Source organism: Dreissena polymorpha, chromosome 2, assembly GCF_020536995.1.
Source record: "Dreissena polymorpha isolate Duluth1 chromosome 2, UMN_Dpol_1.0, whole genome shotgun sequence".
In the NCBI taxonomy this organism is placed as follows: Eukaryota; Metazoa; Mollusca; class Bivalvia; order Myida; family Dreissenidae; genus Dreissena; species Dreissena polymorpha.
In genome coordinates, this window is record NC_068356.1 from 45,020,381 (window position 1) to 45,046,277 (window position 25,897).

The 25,897-nt window shown below is 34.6% G+C and overlaps 2 protein-coding genes across 7 annotated transcripts in view; one reads left to right on the forward strand and one right to left on the reverse strand.

The window, feature by feature from the left end:
* LOC127866880 (intraflagellar transport protein 56-like) overlaps window positions 1-10,837 on the reverse strand; it is a 43,285-nt gene extending 32,448 nt beyond the window's left edge. For all 6 annotated transcript variants that reach the window (XM_052407715.1, XM_052407713.1, XM_052407714.1 and 3 more), the window contains exons 1-4: window positions 10,717-10,837; window positions 4,161-4,298; window positions 528-620; window positions 134-248 (exon numbers count right to left, since the gene is read on the reverse strand). In XM_052407715.1, the coding sequence (XP_052263675.1) occupies window positions 134-248; window positions 528-620; window positions 4,161-4,298; window positions 10,717-10,719 (349 nt within the window). In that variant the 5' untranslated portion in view covers window positions 10,720-10,837. The remainder of the gene's footprint in view (window positions 1-133; window positions 249-527; window positions 621-4,160; window positions 4,299-10,716) is intronic.
* A 9,407-nt stretch (window positions 10,838-20,244) lies between these two features.
* The window catches only part of LOC127866882 (voltage-dependent calcium channel gamma-5 subunit-like), a 105,386-nt gene continuing 99,733 nt past the window's right edge, over window positions 20,245-25,897 (forward strand). Inside the window, exon 1 of the mRNA XM_052407717.1 lies at window positions 20,245-20,425. Within this exon, the coding sequence (XP_052263677.1) occupies window positions 20,245-20,425 (181 nt within the window). The remainder of the gene's footprint in view (window positions 20,426-25,897) is intronic.

Genomic DNA, 25,897 nt, shown 5'->3' on the forward strand with positions numbered 1-25,897 from the left:
CGCTCCCAGAGTTGACTTCATGATTGCTTAGTGTACACCGTATCCAATTTGCCACTGCAACATTGTTATGGGCAAATGAAGATGTTAATTGTCATATGTTTGTCAAGACCCAAGAGGGGAGACCAGGTGTTACCTTTTTGTGCAGCCTCGTCGGCTTCTGGATACATTCCCAGGAAGAAGTACGTACAGCCAAGGTTCACATACACATCAGGGTGGCAGTTGCCCTTAGCAACAATTCTGTTGTACTCCTTCAAAAGAGAATAAGCAATAAAATGCATATGGGGAGATAATTATTATGTTCGCAAACTGAGTAAGTGGAAACATGAAATGCTTGAATAAGAAAATGTTGTATTTATCCAGTCAACTAGGCATTGGGAAGCAAACAAGAGACACACTCAAATGAATCTTTTTTTTACCCACTTGTTATACAAAAGGGAAACAATAACACTTAAAAGCTTTTTGCAGACAATAAAAAATAAAAGTAAATACAATTAAGATTCATACTCCTATGAGGAAGAAAACCTTACCTCCATTGCCCGTTTATAGTCTGCAAGGTGAAAGGCGCAGTAGGCAATCCAGAGATCTGTGTCTTGGTCACCCTTACCACTGTTTCTGTTAAACTGAGACATGAAAAACACACAGCTTTACCAAATTTGTTCAATGTTTAACATATTTTGTTCACTGGAACATACATTAATATTACTATGCATTTTAAAGCCTTATTAATGTAACTAAATATATTTAAATAATTGCAGATTTTTATGTGCCCCACTATAGTAGTGGGGCACATATTGTTTTTGCCCTGTCTGTCTGTTGGTCTGTTTGCGCCAACTTTAACATTTTGCAATAACTTTTGCTATATTGAAGATAGCAACTTCATATTTGGCATGCATATGTATCTCATGAAGCTTCACATTTTGAGTGGTGAAAGGTCACGGTCATCCTTCAAGGTCAGAGGTCAAATATATGTGGCCAAAATGGCTCATTTTATGAATACTTTTGCAATATTGAAGATACATGTAGCAACTTGATATTTGGCATGCATGTGTATCTCATGGAGCTGCAAATTTTGAGTGGTGAAAGGTCAAGGTCATCCTTCAAGGTCAGAGGTCAAATATATGTGGCCCAAATTGCTTATTTTATAAATACTTTTGCAATATTGAAGATAGCAACTTGATATTTGGCATGCATGTGCATCTCATGAAGCTGCACATTTTGAGTGGTGAAAGGTCAAGGTCATCCTTCAAGGTCAGAGGTCAAATATATGTGGCCCAAATCGCTTATTTTATGAATACTTTTGCAATATTGAAGATAGCAACTTGATATTTGGCATGCATGTGTATCTCATGGAGCTGCACATTTTGAGTGGTGAAAGGTCAAGGTCATCCTTCACAAGGTCAAGGTCATCCTTCAAGGTCAAACATCATATAGGGGGACATTGTGTTTCACAAACGCATCTTGTTCAGATTTATAATCAGTTTAACTTATTACACTGCAACTCCAATATATCGCGGTTGAAGGGGTCCAAAGATCGCGACCGTGATATATCCGGCGCGCGATATACATTGTCAGGTTATGTATGCATGTATATGTATGCAATAGCATAATTTGGCAATCTCAAAACACGCTATTTACCTACCTTATTGAAGTATGTGTTATATCCATATGTTATTCATTGGTACAACTAAAAACATTATGCCATGTGAGTATTTTCAAATGCGTATAATTAAATTTGTAATCCGAAAACATTGCCGAGTTTTTTTGTTCACGAAAGCATGCACAAATTAGACCCCATGTACAAAATGACGTCATTCATTCTCATGAAAAGCATGGGTTTTAATAGTAGTGCATTTTGACAAACTGAGGGATCTTTACCTCTCAATTAAAAGCACTGTATACAGTTAACACTGTATCTAACCCACAAAGATTGTTGAGATAGGTCAGTATTGACTTGAGACATTTACAGTCATAATTGTATACACCTTCATGTGTGCACTGATGCATTTCGGCAGTTCAAAGCAAAATTCAATAGAGAATGGTAACACTCGAGTGGGGTTATTGTTTATCGAGTGGGGTTATTGTTTATCGCAGTACACAGGTGTTAAATTGATGTACAATGAAAGCAAACAATCTGGTCAAAACTGGATTATGAATGTTGGATTAAAGTGGGTGAAAAAAATGGGAAAAAAATACTAGCTTGGAACGGATTTTAATTCATCAAATTTTTAGATAAAAACATGTTATTTGGGGATTATGTTCATCAGATTTTTGGGAGAAATAGCCGATTCGCGATATATTGGACAACGCGATATAACGGACCGTGATATAATGGAGTTGCAGTGCTTACAAATAACAATTATCAGATTAACACAGATTTAGTTAGCAGCAATTGTTTTCCTTCTTTATAAAGTACCGGAAAACGGCACTTTCCCAATTACTAGGAAAAAAACTACAATTTTCCCAAGTACTGTAAAAAAAAAATGCCAATCGATGGTTTCCAAAATAAAATAAAACAAGATTTCTTTGAGAAACACTATGCCCCCAGTAAGCCAAATATGAAGCTGCTATGTAGTTTATCATGGTTGCCACCAACCTGAGGAAATAAAATTCCCTGACTTTTCCCTGACCAAATCTTGGTTTTCACTGACTAATTTTGGGATATATTCAGCCTCCTCCTCCCCATACAACTGACTAAATCCACCAATTAAATGTTTATTTTATTCTTTAACATAAAATATTTAACAACTAACAAAGCAGTACTACGTGTACACTAATCTATGCATAATGCAAGGCTATATAGTAAACTAGTGACCTGAAAGTCAATAGGGGTCATCTGCGAGTCATGATCAATGTACATATGAAGTTTCATGATCCTAGGCGTAAGCGTTCTTGAGTTATCATCCGGAAAACATTTTTCTAAGTTGAGTGACCGTGACCTTGACCTTTGACCTAGTGACCTGAAAATCAATAGGGGCCATCTGCGAGTTATGATCAATGTACCGATGAAGTTTCATGATCCTAGGCATAAGCGTTCTTGAGTCATCATCCAGAAACCATTTTACTATTTCGGGTCATCGTGACTTTGACCTTTGACCTAGTGACCTGAAAATCAATAGGGGTCATCTGCGAGTCATGATCAAGGTACCTTTGAAGTTTCATGATCCTAGTCATAAGCGTTCTTGAGTTATCATCCGGAAACCATTTTACCATTTCTGTCACCGTGACCTTGCCTTTGACCTAGTGACCTGAAAATCAATAGGTTTCATCTGCGAGTCATGATCAATGTACCTATGAAGTTTCATGATCCTAGGCATAAGCATTCTTGAGTTATCATCCGGAAACCATTTTACTATTTCGGGTCACCATGATCTTGACCTTTGACTTAGTGACCTGAAAATCAATAGGGGTCATCTGCGAGTCATGATCAATGTACCTATGAAGTTTCATGATCCTAGGTCTAAGCGTTCTTGAGTTATCATCCGGAAACCATTTTACTATTTCAGGTCACCATGACCTTGACCTTTTGACCTAGTGACTTCAAAATCAATAGGGGTCATCTGCAGGTCAGGATCAATGTACCTATGAAGTTTCATGATCCTAGGTCTAAGCGTTCTTGAGTTATCATCTGGAAACCATTTTACTATTTCAGGTCACCGTGACCTTGACCTTTGACCTAGTGACTTCAAAATCAATAGGGGTCATCTGCAGGTCAGATTCAATGTACCTATGAAGTTTCATGATCCTAGGCCTAAGCGTTCTTGAGTTATCATCCAGAAACCACCTGGTGGACGGACGGACCGACCTTCCGACATGTGCAAAACAAAATACCCCCTCTTGTTCGAAGGGGGGCATAATAAATGAAATTGATTTTTCATTTTGTTTTATAAAAAACTTTTAGTTAATTTCCCTATGCAGCTCTATGGCTTGAACCTACGTAAATATAATATTGACAACTTGACAATACTAAGTTATCAATTTAAAAGTATTTGGGAGCAAAAAATCAAATAAACCAATTTCCCAATATGAAGACTTCACCACGCAAATTTTCCCAATTTCAGGATTTTTACGCACAATTTTCCCTAGTATTGGACTCAATGGGCTGGTACTGGTACTCTTCCCAATTGGGCAAAAGAATCACTGGTCTTTCAACTGCCACATACCTCCAACAAGGTTATAGCCCCAGTATAATCTCTGTTTTCCAAGAATTCATCCAACTTTGGAACTTTTTTCTTTTTCTTGTTTTCTTTTGCAGGTGTGGTAGAGCCAGGCCCAATGGCCGGCTTCTGGCGTGATAACATCTTGAAAAGAGAACAATGTCTAATAAGTCATCAATTATTGCCTAAAAGCCCTAAATGCCTAAACAGCACAAATTAAACAATTATGACAGAAAAATGTAAAGTTCTTTGCAAAAACCTGCAGTACACTTATTCATATATTATACATGTACAAGATTGGATCTACCCTATTTGTGTTCTTTGCAAATGTTTTCATATGATGCATAGTTGCAAGTTAAATGAAAATATATGGTTATCAGTTTGTTTTTTTCATTCAAAATCGGGTCCGGTAATCTGCCCGGCCCAATACCCAATGAAAAAAGTATATATTTTTCCCAAATGGGAGCTTAATATTCCCAATGGAAGGTTTCCAAACTATTTTTTTTTTTAAGATCTGAATATTTTGTTCAACTCCCATGCATTAAAGTACAAGCTTAGTAAATATACTACTGAAAACACTTGTTATCGTAATTTTGAAGCATTTTTATGTAAAAGAACACTAATTTCCCAATTAAAATCAAAACGCCGCAAATTTTCCCAATACAAAGAGGCATGGCCCCTTTCCCAAAATGGTGAAAAAAACAGTATTGGCAGAGTAGTTTGAAGTTCATTTAACTATGGTCAACTTTAAAGAGACTTGCAGTGTTTTTTTTACTTCTTTGGACAAGTCTGGTAAACGGACCCATTCCCAATGAGGCAATGACCTACGGACCCGTTCCCAAAATGAACCGGACTCGTCCCAATTTCCGAAAAAATACAAACATTCCAATCAAAATCGAGTAAACCCTGAATTCCCTAAAACGCCAACTTGACGTACTTTGAGATCGTTTTAACTTGAGGCCAATTTGACTTCTCAATCAATGACTGGTTTAAACATTTAACGTTACATTTGTACATTAAATATGTGCATGTTATTGCGAAATATAAACCAGTGAGTCTGAATTTTCTTTCGTCATGAGTCACAATAGTAAGTATTACAGAAAGAAATTAAAGCCTAGTGAAGTCAAAAGCAAATCATTAAGCGATTTGGCTTCGTAAAAATTTCGGCATCTGTTTCGTCCACCCATTCCCCTCAGTACACTGCAAGAAAAATGGTTGAATCTGACAGCAGCCAAATGCAGATTGACGACGAAACTGTCAGAACATGAGGAAGCTATTATATATATAAAGCAGATAATAACAGAGAACTCTGTCTGTAACAATCTGTGTTCCGATGGCATGTTGTTGTTTGTGCAAGACTGTAAATAAAAGTTTATGTTGCTTTCCTGTGTCATTTAAAGCTGAAAAAGTTAAACAAAGTCATTAAAATACCATTCTTCATTTCAATTGGCACAATTCTTAACTTGATTTTTCCTAACTGGAAGATTTTGCAACTCGTATTTTCCCAATTTGTTGATTTCACGACGCGAAAAATTCCTAATGGCATGGGTACCGGACCCGTTCCCAATTGGATGAAAAAAATCACTGGACAAGTTCACTTTTTTTTGCATTTTGAAAACATAAATGTACTTACACAACTGCCATATTTGGAATAGTTTAAAATAAGTTACAAGGAAAGAGATAACAATTAAAAATCTGAGATTGAAAAGTGGGATGTTAAGAAATAAAAGCTAAAGCGCTAATACCACAATACCAAGCAGGCTTTTTAATTTGGATGACAGCAGAACCTTGGTACGCTGGTATGGTAATACACAATCTTTGCCAAACATTCCCTTACAGAAGACGTACTACTTGCAGTGTACTCTTGCTGCTAATATGATGTGTATTTGCTGCGTACATGAAGTGTACTTAATTCATGCTTATAAATTGGTACGCAGCATATACACGGCAAATACACCAGATGTACATCTGTAGTACACTTTTTACATGCAAATGAGCTCTGCAGTGTACTTCATGCCGCGTACATCCTGCATACTACTGGATATCCATGTAGATAAATACACTGGTGGAGAAGCTAGTACGTTACTACATGTAGTAGTCTAGTAAACGGCATGTTCACAGCAAATTTAAGGCTCCTCTGATGTACATGCCGCATACCCCTCTGACGTACATGTAGAAGCCGCGTACTCCACATCTGTACATGCTGCATACTCCTATGGTGTATGTGCTGTGAACAGATTTTTGGAAGGTCGGCGGATTTAAAGGGGTAGGAGGGTACAATGTACAATATGTGACAAAACTTTCAGCTGATTTTGAATGTATTTCGTTTATTTCCATATTTTTACAGAAAAATACATTATAAAATATAAATTTTGGAGGGAAATTAATAATAATAACATTTAAATTGTAAACAATGCATGTATCAAGTATAGATCTATCCCTGTACGAAATGTTCGGCCTGGAATTGGCAGGGAATCGCAAACTAAATTCCGGTCGTAAAAAAATATTTCCAAGTGTATTTTTCTATATGGGATTTTAAGAAGATATATGGTAAATATACCCATATAAGGACAGGCCATTTGAAAAAAACATAAGGCGATTGCAAACGCTCACCATGAGCACTTTGTGCTCAGCTAGGTTAGCTAAAAACCAAAAAAAAATTATGACAAGATATATTTAAAATAGAATCTTTATATTTATTTTAAGATAATAAATTTTAAAAAGATGGATCACCCTAAGCTCAAATTTTCGCAACCAAATCCGAAAATCTCCGCATTTTTTCTGCAGTCACAAATAAGGCGGAACTTATGCGGAAAATGTAGGCATTTTCGTTCCACATTTTGATGATACTTTTAAGATAGCTTTTTAAGACATACAACAAAAAAATTCATAATATATACACTAAAAAAATATTTGATAGACATGCACTGTTTTCAAAACAATCTGTCCTCACACACAGCCAAATAAAAAAGTTCACTCTTTCACAATTAAGGCGTTTTTAAACTGCTTTCTTGAGCAGGACTTCCTCTCCATCACAGCATTGTTCAGGTCCGCGAATCACTCCCATCCTACATGGCATAATCTAAAATGCAAATTGATATTTAGTACAACTACAGTTCAACTATTGCAAATACTGTTATTAAGAATTAATCGCAATTTAAAACGTTTTATCTAATCCAGGGCTCCTGCTAGGATTTGAAAAAGGCAGATCTCCTAATTTGTCAATACTGCACTTTTGAACGTACTTCGATATAATCCCTGTGGCATATTTTCAAAATAACATGTGCAGTATATGCATATATTTAATATCACATGCATTTTTATTATTATTTTTTTATATTTCTTGAATTGATAAAACTAGTTTCTGTTAAAATAAAATTAGTTTATTGAAAATTCATTGAATTTCCTGTAAAATAATGTGATCAGATACAACAAATATAATTACAATTATATCATTCAATAATCTAAATAAAAGAGGAATGCAGGAATAAAAACACAAACCTTTTATGCTGTTCTGCAGTATTCCAAAAACACAGCAAATTGGTGAAGTTCATGTATCATCAGAGACGAAATCACAGTTAAACTAGCACTTTAAACCTCTTTTGCAACGAACTGTTCATCTCCACATTGTATTAAATACAAATTGTTTTTCACATAATACTCCCTGGATGTCAGAATTGCTAGACATTGTTTCACTACATTTTAGTCCTCATGTTGCTATAAACAGAACTGCTTAATGTTACCGCTCTTGCTTTTGATTCAAACAGCAACTTCCTGTGAATTATAACCAATCCAACCCCTGGTTTATAATCATGTACATGTGTGACTCAGCAGCTCAGTGAGTTTGGGTCAGCAAAAAACCTTCATGCTGTGTATATACAGTGTACTGCAAAACTGAAGTCCAAAGCAGATCTTCATAAGTCCTTACGGTGTATATACAGTGAACTGACAAACATTTTTTAAGTTCCTGCAGTTCAAATGTGGTGTACGAGTAGCAAAATCTATTTCTTTGCTGTGAAGATCAGGTGTACTTATATGCAGGAAGGGATTTGTATAAGTCCCTAGTGTGTATATGAGGTAGGGCTGCAACGAATCCAAAAAATTTGTTCGGATCTGAATCCGAATCCAAATATGGTATCTTACAGTTTTTCAGATCCGGGTCCCTCAGATTAGAGAAAATTAGAATTTTCTGTCTAAATTAAAGAAATCAATGTTTTTGAAGTATAATTTGACTAAAAAACATTAAATATTTATTACCGAACAACATAACACGTCTCGTTTAACATTGTAGCAATGTCAAAATAAAACGAAACCTGAACACTTATTCATTTTATAGTTTGCTCGTTAACATACACTTTTCATACAGTTTGATGTTTGTTTTCACAAAAATTAACAAATCAACATTGCCCGGGTCCAGGCAAGCCCTATGAGCACTGACAGGTCTTCTGCTGTGGAGAAGATTCTCTCACTGGGCATCGAGGTTCCTTGCATTACAAGATTGCATTTAAATTTAGTATAAGACAAAATATGCTTTCAAGACAATACATTATGCAGGAACACAATTTGACAGGTCGCGAAATTAAGCAAAATTTACCTGAATAACATTCCAGCCACACTGGATCCACTACCGTTGTTTTTAATACAACTCAGAAAGACAATAAGGATTGAAAACTTACTTATTGACATTAGGAATTGCATTTGTAATGTGTAAATACTCCATGATTTCGAATTAGTTTTGTTTTCTGCGCTCATTACGTAATGTCCAATGACACTCTTACACAATAAAAGCCGAAGGATCTCGAACGATCTGCTATTTGACTGTCACACGTCAATAAATATCGACTATTATACGTATCTTTTATTTTTCAAACAGAACCAGTCTGTATTAAAAACAATACTCGTGAAAACAGCTCTAGGTTACATACAGCTATGAAAATATATATTCGGAACCAAAATTTCCAGGGGTGGATCCGTACCCGCGAATCTGAAGTTGAATCCGATATCATCGGATATTTCGGGTACCCGTTGCAGCCCTTATATGAGGTGTACTACTGGAAGTTTCTATCAGTGTGTTGCATACTTGCTGTGTACTAGTATTCTCCAGCGTACTTGCTGGGTACTCTGTAAAGAAGTACACAGCATGATGCAGCATGCTGTGTATATGAAATGTACTCCTCTGGTGTATACCTATGATCACAGCATATACACATTATGTACACTACAGAGGCTTGCTTCTGTAAGGGTTGGTCTTTTTCTGAATTTGCTAGATGATTATTAATAAACAGACCCATACCTGTACCACCCATGACTTTTTGAAAATTGTCATTGGGCCAAATTGTGGATGAGTCAATTTAATATCTAGCACTATCTGTAAGGCATTTATTGACTCAATTTAACTGACATGAAATTTGTCAACGTGACAGTCAATGGTTACTGGAGGTTTCGGCGAAACCCCAGTTCGGCGAATTGATTATAAATAGTAGGTGTTAAACCGGTTCGGCGAAATGATTTATAGTTGATCACGCCTTAACATAACTACATAAAAGGTGTGAATAGATCGATGTACGGCATTGCTATCACATTCAAATTGTATATTTTAATTAGCGATATTGTTTCACACTTATTATAAAGAACGCTTGGCTAAAGTGAGGCTGTCAAATTTCATCACCTGAAAACAGCTCACAGTTTGGTATCTAGTGATGAATGTCATATTATGCTGACTACTATAAATGGTCGACATTGTCACTTATGTTTTATTCTAGCTATCATGGCGAATGAATACCCTTGTATAAAATGCTTGAAAAATGTGACTCGGCGTATGCACACCGTAAGTTGTGACGGTTGTGGTCGGTGGCAGCATCGTAAATGCGACACCGGTATTACATCTGAGCAGTACCGCTTGATGTCAAGTGGACAACTGACCATGGAGTGGTCTTGTTTGGATTGCAATTTGGACAGTGAGGTTTGTCAATTGTCGTCAACAACAGTGTATGACGAAATACCCCCTGATACAAGAAAAGTATCCCTAATTCTCCAATCCGGGAACTGTCCCAAACATACACTGTCCAATAAATATTGTGTATCCCAAGTGTTTCATGTGTTGTCATGTCAATGCATATATTACGGTGAATTGTATAAGTAAATAAGGTAATTATGACTATTTGTTATGTATAATCACTTGCAAGTAAATTTGTGTATATGAACATGTTGAACAATTATTAAAAGGTATTTCAATAAAATATTACACTACACACTGTTTTTCCTTTGATTTTATTCACACGATTAAATACTCATGCATACTGTTTAATTGCTCCTCGTGCCCTGATTTGAGCAATCAACTACAATAGTAATTGATCTGCTAATGGGCAACACAATAGTGTTTGCTAACACTTCGCCGACAATTTGTATGTGATAGCAATGCTGTCACATACAATAAATAACAATTTATTTCCCCACCCATTAGTATGAGTATGAAAATGCATTTGTTGCTTATAAATAAATCGAATAGAAAAAAATGCGGCTTAAAAATGGTATAAACATAAGGAAAACAACGGAAGCTTACCATCTTTGCAACCTTGTTTGAGTAGATTCACTTAACTGAACACAATTTGCCAACTAGTGAAATAGGTAACAATTTGTTTGGCCCGGTTGCTGGAATGTTGATGCTACGCATGCGCATTTCATGAAGAGCTATTAATTAAACGAAAGCAAAGAAATATACGGAAACCGTGAATTTTTTCAAGCCGGAAACTAAGTAACATAGATCTAGTTAAACATTTCGTAGTAAATAATTAAATAAGCAAACAAAGAACTATGTTTTATCACCATTTCATACTGTATTTAATATCAAATGAAATTTTATATTGGTTCAAATACAAGTATCTTTAATTTTGCAAATCCAATAGTTTAATTCGAACGGAAGACTTGCAACCTAGTCAACCACCCTGGTAATAATAATAATAATTTTATTTGTGCACATAACATAATATTACAATCCATATGAACAGTTATTAACAATTCAGAAATATCACAGATAGTCACCAACATAGATAATAATACATATATATATATATATATATATATATATATATATATATATATATATATATATATATATATATATATATATATATATATATATATATATATATATATATATATATTACACTTTATCACACTTATTGGTCAAAATTAAATTATATTGAAATATAGATATAAAAGTGCACTGGATAACCCGTAAAGTTTTGACGAAAGATCGTACAAAACTTATTTCCAACGGGGTCCAAAGCCGTCACATGTAGATCTGAGTGACGTAATATTATATCATAAATTCGTAATATATGATGGAAAAAAGTGACAACGGTCTCACAATGTCATATAATGGTATTAATAAAATAATTATTGTTTTTAAATACGAAAACACATCGTATGATTATGAACTTGACAGGATTGCATAAACACAGTTTAAAATGTATTAAAAAATGGTTTACAGTTTAAAAATGTATAGCAATATAGTTTACATTTTAAAATTGTATTACAATATGGTTTACAGATCTAAAACCAAATGATAAATAGTTAATAATACAGATACTCTTGTTTCTCAACTTTTTCCATTTCTTCTAATAAATGTTTCTTAACAAGTTTTTTGAACGTATTCTTAGACTTTGTGCATCTTATATTTTTTGGCAAGTTATTCCAGTCTTTTATTGCATTATGGTAAAAAGATTTGGAAGTTATAGTATCAACTGGATGTACGTGATAATCACCCTTATCATTAGATCTAGTCCCGTAAGAATGGATATTACTACATTTAGTGAAATTGTTGTGCATATAACTGGGAGCTATATTGTTAAAAATCTTATATACATGATTAAGTCGCAATAGTTTACATCTATATTCAATATTCAGAAATGTAAGATCCTTAAAATCTGCAACACGAAGTGATGTTTTACAAAGGCAGTTATGAATAAAACGTACAACTTTGTTTTGAGCTACCTGCAGTTTCTTTTTAAAAGTTTGTGTAAGACCACCGAACCAGGAAGATGATGCGTAGTCTAGATGGCATTCACAGAACCAGGAAGATGATGCGTAGTCTAGATGGCATTGTATTAAGGAATTACAAAGAGTCTTCATAAGGGACTCATTTAAAAAAACTTTGTTGACGATATAAAAATGTAATTCTTGAATTAACTTTACTTAAAATACTATCTACAATAGATGTACCTGACAAATCTGAATCTAAAATGAACCGAGATATTTAACTGTACTTGTAGATTTTATTTCCTGGCCATTACATGAAATAGTAAAATTTTGGATTTTGCTTAACTTTTTCTTGGATCCAAAAAGAATACATTCTGTTTACCCAAGATGCAAAGACAGTTTGTTATCAATTAGCCATTTACTGCAATTTTCTAGCTCTTTGCCTAGAACCTGGCTAATATAAGATGGATCTTTGTGGGAAAACAAAATGGCACTATCGTCTGCATAAAGGATAAGTTTGCAAAACGAACTTATGCTTGTGCTGATATCATTTATATATGCCAGGAACAATACAGGTCCTAGAATACTGCCCTGTGTGACACCGCACACAACCGACCGGAAGTCCGACCTTGCATCATTTACATGAACAGACTGAGTCCTATCAGACAAATATGAGCGGAACCACTCAACCGACTCCACGCCCATCTCCAGGAGCTTTCGACAAATGATGTCATGGTCCACGGTGTCGAAAGCCTTCTGAAGGTCAAGCATAATCATACCCGTGAACATACCCCTAGAGATCTGTGCACGAATGTGATCTGTAAGATGGATAAGGCAGGAGTCGGTAGAGTACCTCCCCCTAAATCCACTCTGATATTCGTATAAAATGTTGTTTTTGACGAAAAAAGACTCCAGCTGGTTGTATACGGCGCGCTCAAGAATTTTTGAAACTATTGACAATATACTAACTGGCCTATAATTACAAACATCAGATCTATCGTTCTTCTTAAAAAGAGGCTTAACTTTGGAACTTTTCATAGCATCTGGAACAGAATTATTTACAATAGAGCTATTAATTAAAAATGTAATGTTAATAAAGGATGATGAATCTTTCAAAAATCGGGCAGGTATATCATCTAAACCTGTGCTTTTCGAACAATTTAACTTACGTAATTCCTTGTGAACAAATTGTTCGGAGATTGTACGGAGTTTAAACGACTTAGCTTCAGGATTTCTTTTTATGTAAAAAGCTTTAAAAGCATCAGAGGCTACATGAAAACAATTTGGAGCAGCTGGAAGTTTGTCTACCAAGACGGTGGCTACCGTGGTAAAGAAATGATTTAAATGATCAGCTATATTTTTAGCTTCAAAACAAAGACGGTCTTTTATTTTAAGGACAACATTTGGTGAAGATTTACTTGTGTCACTATATCCTAATGATTTTAAATGAGCCCAGAGTGATTTTGGATTGTGTTTACTTTCTTCTAGCTGCTCGTGGATATAGGTTGCTTTTGCCTTTTTAACTGCCTTTTGGACTTTATTTCGATAAAAACAGAATTGTTTATAAAATTCTTTTTCCCCGTATTTCTTGAATTTATACATATATTGATCTCTATTTTTTATTAGATTTAAAATGTGTGAGTCAATCCATGGTTCTGTTCGTTGTTTTAAGCGCACTTCTTTAATTGGTGCAACCTCATTCAAAACTGATAAAAAAGTGTCTCTAAATATTATCCAAGACTCTTGTGTAGATTCGGAAGTAAACATTTTATCCCAATCCTTTTGTTTTAACTTTGTGGTAAAATCGTCGGCATTATAGTTCTTCATGCATCTAACATTGACAGTGTTATGTTAAAAAAATTCCCCTTTCGTCACTTTCCTAGTACAAAAGATCGGAAAGTGATCGCTTAAATTCAAAGGAAGTACGCCTGACTGAGATATCTTATCTGTATGACTAACTAGAACATGGTCTAATAAAGACTGAGTGGTGTCTGTTACTTTTGTAGGATCAGTAATCAGTTGTGTAAGAGTGAATAAGTTAAGCAATTGATTATACTTAGAAAGAAGACTGTTCTTTTTCTTCAACTGACAGATGTTAAAATCATCCAAAAATGAACCATTCTATATCACTTCTAAGTTTGGCTAAAACATTTTCAAATTCTCCAATAAAGTTATTTTGATCTGATGGTCTATAACATGAACTAATTAAAAGTGGTTTGGTTTTAGCAAGGTATAGTTCTACGTTTATAGTTCTATAGTTCTTTCTATAGGTCAAACTTGCAAGTCCTTATGGTCAACTGGTCTGCGTAACAAGAGCGTGGGTGCTTAAGGTTTTTGAGGACCATGGGTGTGTTAAAGCATCCCGCACATTGTTTATTAATGGAAAGTAACTAAGTTTGGAAGCACGTTTGAAATTTCCAGACATTTATTTTACTAAAATAGTTTTAATACTCGTGTTGATCTTTTAGGCGGGAGTAGAAATATTCCGAGTCAAGTCAATTTTATTTGCAAAGGCTGATACACAAACAAGTAACAAACAAGTCAAATAAGCTCTAATGAGCTTTTTAAACCGACTTACAAGTACATATAACTTCATACACACAAAGCATGTTAAGATCACTGTTAAGATAATGTTAAGACAAACAAACTAAATAATGCATGTATTATCACAGACAATATTATATAAATGTTAATTTAATGCTATTGTAGTACATCAAAGAGTGAAGGTACTAGGTAGGATATAGATACATTAAACATATAAAACCTGACATACAAACATTATACAACTTTTAGAGAGTTAAAACTTGTGCTGTAGCTGCTGATCTTGACTATATGTCTAAAACCGCCATTAAAGAAAGAGAGTAAAACACTGAAAGACTCTCTTCTTATATAACACCATGACAACTATTCAGATTAATGGGTATCTATCAGATTTCATAAGAATTGAAAGAGGATGCCGTCAAGGAGACCCAATCAGCTCATATATCTTTATTTTAAGCGCAGAAATTTTGGCTATTCTAATTCGAAACTCAAAAAACATAAAAGGAATTAAAATAGAAAATGTTGAATATAAGATATCTCAATTTGCAGATGACACCTCTCTTTTGTTAGATGGTTCTGATATCTCACTTAATGCTGTTTTGCAGTTTTACATAATTTTGCTTCAGAGTCTGGATTGAAAATAAACTTTGACAAAACAAATTTGATATGGATAGGTTCAAACAAATATAGCACTCACTCAATTAAAACTAAGTACAAACTTCAGTGGGGCACAACAAATTTTAAAGTGTTAGGCATTATATTTGATGTAGATTTAAAGAAAATGGTTGAGTTAAATTTCAAAAACAAAATAGCAAGTTTACAAAGTGTAATACAATTTTGGAAAAGAAGATATCTTACACCATTAGGAAAGATAATCATAGTTAAAACATTGTTGCTTCCCCTTTTTACACACTTATTTATTTCCCTTCCTAGCACAGGATCCAATATTTTGAAACAAATACAAAATCGTTTTAACAACTTCATATGGGATGGACCTAATAAAATTAAGCATAATATACCTATAAAATCTTATGAAGATGGAGGGCTCAATATGATTGATGTTTACTCATTTGAAAAAAGTATGAAGCTAACATGGATAAAGAAATTAGTAACATGTACAGGAAAATGTTTCCAACTTGTGTATTCACTGTTTGATGTTAAAAAAAAAGATAAATATGGGAAATGCTTATATAGACAAAATTGTTGAAAATATCACAAACTCTTTCTGGAAGGATGTGCTGAAATAGTATAGAATGTACATAAACAAAATTAAAATAAGAAAACCTGATGATGTACTTGACATGCCACTTTTTTATAACAACAGCTTAAAGATCGGTGATAATAGTTTTTATGAAAAAAGTATGTATGAACGTGGCATACGATTTATAAGAGACATATTATGTACCTCTGGACAATTCAAGTCTAAGCAAGAAATTGAAGCTTGTACAGGTAAACATCTCAATTTTTTATTCTACGAAGGGCTAAAAAGATCTGTAGCAAATTTCATAAAAAACTCAGGTTTTGCATCTGTAAAAGCAACATCCAATGATGGAGCTTATATTTCTTGGTACCTTAAATTTGTTCTTGCCCAGAAACAAAATAAACTAGTATATGAAACTTTTATTTCAAACACTGAAAAACCTTCAAGTGAAACAAAATGGAATGCAATTATTAATAATATTGACTGGAAGCATGTGTACAGCTTTGTTTTTGAAATAACCAGAGACACATATTTACAATGGTTACATACTAGAATAATACATAGAATTTTAGGTACTAAATATCTTCTTTTTAAAATGAAAATTGTTGATGATAATAAATGTACTTTTTGTAATCAAAATGAGGAAACTTTAACTCACCTTTTCTGGGGTTGTGAGCACATCCAAAAAATTGTTCAACATGTCTCGAACGTATTGAATATAAATAATGTCAATATGCCTTCACTCGCTTGCCAAGACATGATTCTAGGAATTTGTATGGAAAAAATGAATCCTATCAATATATTGCTTCTTGAAATTAAAAAATATGTCTTCATGTGTAAACAAACAAACAAAATCCCCAATGTTTCAGGACTTAAGAGAAGTCTACTTTTATCATGGGATATCCAAAAGCAGACAACTATTCAAAATAATGAATTCCCTAATTGGTCAGTTGTAAGAATACTCATAGAATGAACCCAAGCCAATATATTTCATTGTTACAAAATATGTACAAGTAAACATTTTTTTAGTACACTGGTGACATGCCATTTTTTTCTTCAATTTTTTTAAATTTGTGTATTTACATATACATTAATCTTTATTAACCTCACAAATAGATAAAAATTATATGTGTTATTTGTGCATGTACTTTTATTATAATACTTGTATTATAATGTAATGAATTCGTGTATGATTTTTTGCAATGTCTATGTATATGTATATCTATATATATTAATCTTGAGCTACTCACACAATCTTTTGTAAGGTATGGAGCAGGATGGCCTCGACCTGCACATACCTATGGACGAGGTTAATAAAGACTATATAAAAAAAACCACTGAAAGACGAATATGGGCACAACAGTGCGACAAGTAAAAAAATGAAATCGACTATTCCCTCAAATTAGATTTGTGAGGAACTGAGCAGCAGCTACCTCATAAGACAGAGTATACATATAATTAAATGTATTTAAGCAAGGATAACACATTGTTACAGCCGGACATTCAAAATAGACATAGGCTAGTACAAGTATGACTAAGGACATATGATTAAGACTAGTATTAAGCACATATGATCAAGCACATGTAAGGCATTTTGAGTAAACCCAACATATTGCAGTCCTATATGATGGCAAAGAATTGGGGGTTAACCGGTTAAATGAGTCGACGAATCTTACACTTCGTTGCAAATAATAAATGGCACACATGAGTAAATCAAAGTTAAACTTATTACATCATTGCTTTTCGTTAAGAGAAATTAAAGAGAACCTAAATTCCATGTAAATGCAAATTAATTACTAAATGGTTAAATTGTCACAAGCGCAACGGAATACATTCTGAGTCAACTGTTATCTTAATTCAACCATGATTTCAATATCTCATAACGTAGCAGGCCACCGACCCACCGCGAGTAGCAGGCCACCGACCCACCGCGAGTAGCAGGCCACCGACCCACCGCTAGTATCAGGCCACCGACCCACCGCTAGTAGCAGGCCACCGACCCACCGCTAGTGGCAGGCAACCGACCCACCGCGAGTAGCAGGCCACCGACCCGCCGCGAATAGCTGGCCACCGACCCACCGCGAGTTATGTCATCCAGACATACAACGTGAGTTTGCACATGCCTCACGCCTGCAGCGTGTTGTGTCTGAAAATCGAGTCATTTCACGTCAATGTCCTCTTGGTTTGGACACAACTCGTGTTTATTGTTATTATAAGATATGTTTCATGAGTTTAAATACATTGTTGGAGTTGTGAGACAAGTACGCTATAAGTCCTAAACAAAATAAATACCATGCTTATCGGAATAATATTTTATTATACCAGGGTCACTTAATAGTAGCAGAGTATCGAATCTTATCACTTGATAATGACCCCGATGCTTTGCATTGACCTTTCCAAATTAAACCGGTGCCCACAGCTCTGATCAGTTAATAGTGTTTTGTGATGTGTTTCTACCGATTAATACCGATTGACGTTAACAAAAAGTACACATCTGATATCGTGTTGTGGTTTGTATATTATATACTGGAAAATAATAATTCGATGATGCGCCATTTCAGCTTAAAAAAATATTTAGAACAACAACATTAATTGATATTTTCTGTCGATTTTTTCGTTCATTTTAGCAAGAGATATCAAAATCACTGTGGATTAAGGTAATACCGTAACACACTAGAGTGTTTACATGTATTATATACAATAATAATAACATTATTGCATGAACGTATTATTGCTATTTATTGAAGCCACTATTGACATGTGTCAACAACAAATAATATAATATACACAAATAACAAAAACGAATAGCAAATAGAAACCGACAAACAGTGTTTAAAAACATAATATCATAAAGCACACACAATCCGCACAATTTATCAATGTACACCACATTTGAACGAAATAAAAAACTATCTTTGAAAATCAACAAAATACGCAGAATCAGAAGACACAATAAGTAGCCAATTATTACAAGTTAAAATATATATACCAATACAATCGTTTGTCACTTCGAACTCCCTCATATATTCATCAACATCATATACATTTTATCACCATGCTATCTCAGAAGGGATTACGTCGGAATAACAGACGTTGTCGTCTTGTTTAACTTTACCAGTTTGGCAAGTGTCGAAAGCGTTTGCACAAAATGGATCCATAAATTTGAAACAGAAGGCTTTATTGTGGGAATAAATGCCACGAGGTAATATAATTTCCTTCGTCGGTAAAACGCTTGAAACTGGAAGACTACTAGCCATTATCGACTACAGTTGCAGGGAAACTGAAGCAATTTCCCCAAATAATTAACACACAATGAAGCCCCGCATGGTTCTGCATCAAGGGCAAATTAGGCACCAAATGCAGGCGTTATGATATCGACTCACGAACGGCAATAGACGATGGATCCTTAATGTCATCCTATTTATCCCAACCAATCTGTTCATTGTCTCATATATGGACGACACTCGTGGCAAAGATAAATAAAACGCTATCCAATAATTCCATTAGTGCTTTAAAAGCAGCTGCCTATTTTTCTGGCCATAACTGTCGAACGTGTATAAAGATTTGCCCAACATCTTTTTGGCATTTCTGTGGAGTCGTTTGGTGTGTTATTCGCCTCTCCGCGGACCCCGATCAATACCGGAGCAATCCAAGCGTCTGCTGCGCGAAGAAGAGGCGAGCGAGGCTGTGTAGAAGAGCGCGAGGTGCGAGTTGGATTATTTTCTAATACAAGTACATTACTGTGTCAAATGGATAGCTATGTCTTGGAAAAACGGGGAGTGCCAATCTTGTCGTTTAAGGGAAATTTAAAGAATAAGGATTTGATGTGAACCGGGAAGAAGCCAGACCGATGTGTGAAAGTTAGACAGGAGTCTGGTTATGAAAAAAAGATGTCGTGAGGATTAATACTGAAATATAAATAATAATAACGAATACTAAATGTTTTGGAAATAAAATAAAGAAGAAATAGTAATTAAGAAAGTCATTTATAACTGTCAGATTGTACTTAAATCGCATTACCTTAGCTTCCTTTAAAAGCAAACGTTCTAGACATATGTAATAATATTTGGTAATTGGTGCATTATCGGAATGCATTCTGTTACCAAATGTGATGTTGAAATTAAAATGTTTAATGCATTCACTTGGGACGCAATTATTTTCGTATGAGGAGAGTGGCACAATAGGAACCACTTGCTTCAATTCTGTGGATTTATTGCTCAGAGCTGAAACGCGACTTTTGTATATTGTCCATTGTTGTGGTAACCGTAGCAGGATAAGTGTTCAGAGCGATCATTGCAATCGGTCCTCAAGAAAAAGTGAAATTTCTAGGGGTCAGGTGAGAGGTTCGAACTAGTGCACGTGAATAACATGGACTGTTGCGACAGGAAGAGGCTGCTTATGGTCATGACAAGCGCGTGCGCATGTGCAGCCTTTGGCCTCCTGTGCATTGCAGTGGCCACCGATTTTTGGCTGTTTACGAAGGAAAAACTAGAGGAAGGGGTCAATGGCACCCGATACAATCAGTATTGGTCTGGCCTATTCCGGAAGTGTAAACTATATCGTAAGTAATTTTGTGTATATTTGTTATCAGCAACAGCATACACTCAACAACATATATCGTTTCTTTTTACTTTCGTCGTTTTCCCGTTCGCAGTTCTAACAACCATTTGTTACGTAGAACATTTGGAATCACATATACGTTCCTGTCATTGTCTTTTCAAAATATGCATAGCTACTTTTATTTCGACATTTTGAGTGAGCACAGGAAATATGTATAATTTCTTTTGAGTTTTGCGTAATGTTATAAGTTATTTACCGGTACATATTTACAAGAAACGATAACTTGTCACTTGTAGCTGTCGCTCTGATGGCAGTGCTATATATATATATTAAGTCACCACGACTGGTTATAAATACAAAGCACACCACATGATCGTACCTAAGGGACCAATTCATAAGGTTTTTAAAACAATTTAATTCACCAATACTGTTGAACATGTTTAAGCTCAATTAAGAAAAATTAATTAAGTACCTGTTAGAGCATAATACGAAAATCTGATTGGAAATGGTTGGAAATGGAAAGCCAGTTAATCACACATATAAATGTTATATCATGTCCAACTTGCCTCAGGCCTCAGTTGCACGAGTGACTGTGTCAAAGACACGATGGAGAAGTCTCAAGATCATGTCCAATTTGCAAGACATGCTTGGTATCTCATCAACGGGCTATCGACCGCATGGCATCACCCCTCTAGTCTCCATCAACTAGGCCCATTTGCGATTTTTAACTCTTGTTCGAAATCGATGCTAAACGAATAGTTACGAATTCCTTTGGGAAGGGATTGGAAGTGTCAGTGTAGTTATTAAATGAAGAGGTGGAGAGTGTTTGAATTGCTTTTTTTCTGGTTCCAGATAAAGATAATGAGTTTAATGATATTTAGAAACATAATTGTAACATTTTAATGTTATATTAAACGTGAAAAAGCATCATATAAAACGGTATTATTGGGAAGTTATGACATTGCAATGCTGCCGCTTAAACGAAACACGTGTTGTTGTGGAGATTTATGTATTTTAATCGATAAGATTATCACTTCTCTAAGTTACTTGCCGAATTGTAAATTAATTATCGTTGATCCCTTATTTGGTCAAAATTGAAACATTAGTGCTTAACTAAGTACGATTATTCGTTAACTTCGGCTTTAAAGTACGATTTTATTTATAGTCATAGTTTCCTATTACACATACAAGTACATGCCTGACTGCAAATATCGTTTTAACCCTAAACACTTCCCAACTCGCAGATCATCTGTTGCTAAATTGCTAATCTGGGATTTAAATGTGCAGAAATCGTACTTTTGTATATCGGATGATCCTTAAATTTCAGACGCATGTATACATACATATACGAACATAGTGCTAGGGGCATAACCATTTCATTTGCTGTTTCATATTCTTGTGGATGCCATCTATTCCAGCCAATCGATGCTACAATTCACAATACCTGCAAAAGAAATTAATCACAATGTTGTGAAATCTACAAACTATGTACAGCATGATAAAACATAGAAACATCAAATTGGTGAAAATGATACAACAAAACACAAAAATGATGGATTTTACTCGTAACAATTAATAAAGTATTATGATAGTGTTATGATATACTCAAAAGAAAGACACGACCATCTTCTAATTTATTTACTTCTTCTGTTTTACAACTTATATTTGTTTATATATTATCCTGAATATATACCTTAAACGTAAACAAATGCAATTAATCAACGAGAGAATGGACACTAATAACTTATATAATAAAAAACAAAGTTATTATGGACTTAAACATTAAATCTAAAGCTGGTTATAGAACCCTTCCCCCCCCCCCCTTTCTAAGGAGCAATTTTTAGACTATGTTTTCATGAAAGTATCAGCCCTAAGCTTTCGTTGTGAATGGCTGAAAAAGTCGGTTTGTTAATTACTGGTCAGTCATTTTTTTAGATGTCGAGCTGTAAAATAGAGCATTTCTTATCCTAACTCTAACTTTCATATGCATGTAATGATTTCTAAATAACATGTTAACCGATGTCAGATAACATGGTATACGCAAAAAACGGATACCTTCTTCAAAGGTAAAGGACATAATTTTAGGGAAACTGTTGAAAAAAGAGCATTTGATTGTTATTAAAAAATAGGACATTGTAGTGCTACTGTTTGCCTATACATTGGATGAACTAGTATTTACGTAACCCATATCCGACAATTGGTTTCACACAAATAAAGTATACATGTAGCTACCGTTAAGGTCGTTGTCATAATTATAGGTCAACGCTTTACATTACATTGGATTGCTACAATAGGGCATTTTTGAGTTCATTTGCTCAATCTTAATCGAATAATATTGAAGTAGCAGGACACAGAGATACACTTAATAAAAGTGTTATGTGCAACCGGATAGCTCCGTTTTTAAGTCAAGACCATTATTTACTGCCAGACTGGAGCTCATTAGTACTTATTATAATAAGGTTGTCTGGGTTCTAAACTTTGCTTGCATATTTAGTTTGAGAATCTATGGGTCAAGAATGGAACTTTATAATCTGTGTAGAGGTAACTTTAAATATAAATATAAATTAATATTTATATATATAAATATATTGGACAGAAAACACTGCATACTTGTTTGCAGTTGTCAGCTGACGTGTTTTTCAGACATAACGTTTTTCTTTACTAAGCCACCACTAGGACACATACGCCACATCCTGTTAAAACATTCGTTTCTATTTAACTTTAACATGGAATGCATTCGGTTAATCTCAAATGCTAAAATTAGAATTTCTACGAATATCTAATTGCATAATTTAGACATTTGAGCCATTTGTAAATCTCGCTTTAAGGGACTTTTTCACAGATTTTGGCATGTTTTGAAGTTTGTCATGAAATACTTTATATTGATAAATGTAAACATTGGATCTAAACAGCTCCAGTAAAATACAAGAATAAAATTAAAGAAAGAAAAAAGTAACCCTCAACTGTGCTCGAACCACTGACCCCTGGAGAAAAAGTCTACCGCTTAGACCACTCGGCCATCCGTGCTCATGCCATGAGTGATGATTTTCATGCTTTATATAAGAAATCCTCGTTGTATCACAAAATATAACGACAACAACAGAACTCTCCAAATTATTCAATCGTTTCGCGTTGCAACGCTTTATAATTTTCAGGTTTTTAAATCGTCAAAAGATGCATATAATGGCTATTTTAAAGCATGGTAAATGTTCTGTATTACTGTTTCCTCACAAATATCATAACTACAACGAAAATTTGCGAACCTGAAACAATTTTTGTTTTAATTTTGTCAATTCACCCAAACGTGAAAAGGCCCCTTTAAAACCACACTTCTAAAAATTCCTTGTTGCCTTCTAAGAAAAGGTCTCTCTTGTCGATACAGATGGAGTTTCATTTGGATAATTTTTATCATGTTAAAACGTAAAAATATAAGGCACTTTAAGGTTGATAGTTGTATGATATACATTATTTAGATAAAAGCAATTAACAATAGCCAGAATGTAAAACATACTCAAATCTTTTGTAGTGTTTGCCAAAAGTACAAATGCCTTTCGATAGTGTACTATATTGAACATTTGAAAAACTGATTTCGTTCTTGAATCTATTTTCATTTTATTACTAAAATTAAATTTGGTTTAGCAGTCAAAGAAAATTATGATCCACAATGTGAATTGAAATATATGATAGGGCTGGAATGAAAAACTACAAGAGGGGTAGGGCAGAATGTATAGAGTCGCGTTATGAGAAAACTGGGCATAATGCATGTGCGTAAAGTGTCGTGCCAGATTAGCCTGTGCAGTCCGCACTGGGTAATCAGGGACGACACTTTCCGCCTAAATTGGATTTTTGCTAAGAAGAGACTTCTTTTAAACGAAAAATGTCATAACAGCGGAAAGTATCGTCCCTGATTAGCCAGTGCGGACTGCACCGGCTTATCTGGGACGACACTTTACGCACATGCATTATGCCCAGTTTTCTCAGAACGCGACTCTATATATCTTTTCATAAGTAATACATTTTAAGTTCAGGGAGGACATGTTTGAATTGAAGGTTTTAATATTTGAAATTGTTTACTATAGAGTTAAAATTGTAGATTTTAGAACAATTTGACGCTGGCGATACAAATGAGGTTAGCTGGGTCTCTTAAGTATCGTTTTCATGTGACTTTCCACATGTGACTGATCACATCACACCTTGATTTGTCAAAACATCAAGGATAGGACACATATGCGCATACATACATAGGTCAATGACTCTTAAGAGCATCTTAACTTTGCAAATATTAATGAACTAGATTAACTCTGTCCTTCAACTTAAAAAAATATAGCAATTAAACAAGTTTACACACGACGTTTACAACACCACTCCATATTTTGCTATCATTGACTATTCCGTGGGATCCCTTTTATTTGAGCATTGAACTACACTTAATATGGTTGTAAGTTACATATAAATTGCATCAATGTTTATAAATGATATCAGAACCAATGGTGATAAAACCGTTGAACATATGCTCTACTTGTGAATATTATTTTAATCTGGTTCAGTTTTCATAGACTGCCCTACCACAGTTCCTAATGTAGTATCTCAGATTTGTAATAGGGCTGTGTTCTGTGAAAAGGGGGTTTAATGCATGTGCGTAAAGTGTCTTCTCAGATTAGCCAGTGTAGTCCGCACAAGCTAATCAGGGACGACACTTTCCGCTGTTATGATATTTTCCGTTTCAATAAAAAAGTCTTCTTACCAAAAAATCAAGTTTAGGCGGAAAGTGTCGTCCCTGATTAGCCTGTGCGGTCTGCACAGGCTAATCTGCGAAGACACTTTCCGCACATGCATTAAACCCCATTTTCTCATAGTGCTGCTCAATTTCAGTTTCATTATTTCTTACATTGGGAAAGAAAGCAAATAAACAATAAGAACCAAACCTTTATAAAGTGAAACAAATTCTTTCATTGAGAAAACAAATATGCAGTGGATTTTGCATTAACGCAATTTACGAAATTATTGTCTAGGTCAGGAAGATATATTATTATCCACTTATTGTTGATTACCACGAACTAACTTTGCTTCTTTTTATGTATTGTTAAAGTTTTGTTGCATTTCTTTTGCTTTCTGACCGACATCTTTAATGCTTTATACAGCCTAAATATTACTCATTGAACTAAAACATTGAGTATGAAATGTCGATTAACCGAATTATTTGCAGTTAGTATTTTACAAAGGACTTGAAGATGCACCCGCCTTCCATGTACGCTACATGCCCCAATATCTAATATGTGATTTGTCTTCAGAACATGTGCCGTTCCAATTATTTAGCCGAGCAATTAGCCAAAGACTATAAACGTTTAACGATATTGGTAGAAGGACATGTGTTGGGGTGCCATTGTCTTGAGCCTTTATGCAAATACAGGAGAAAGATGGGAATTCAGTAGTCAATTATGGTAATAAAACTTGCCACTAT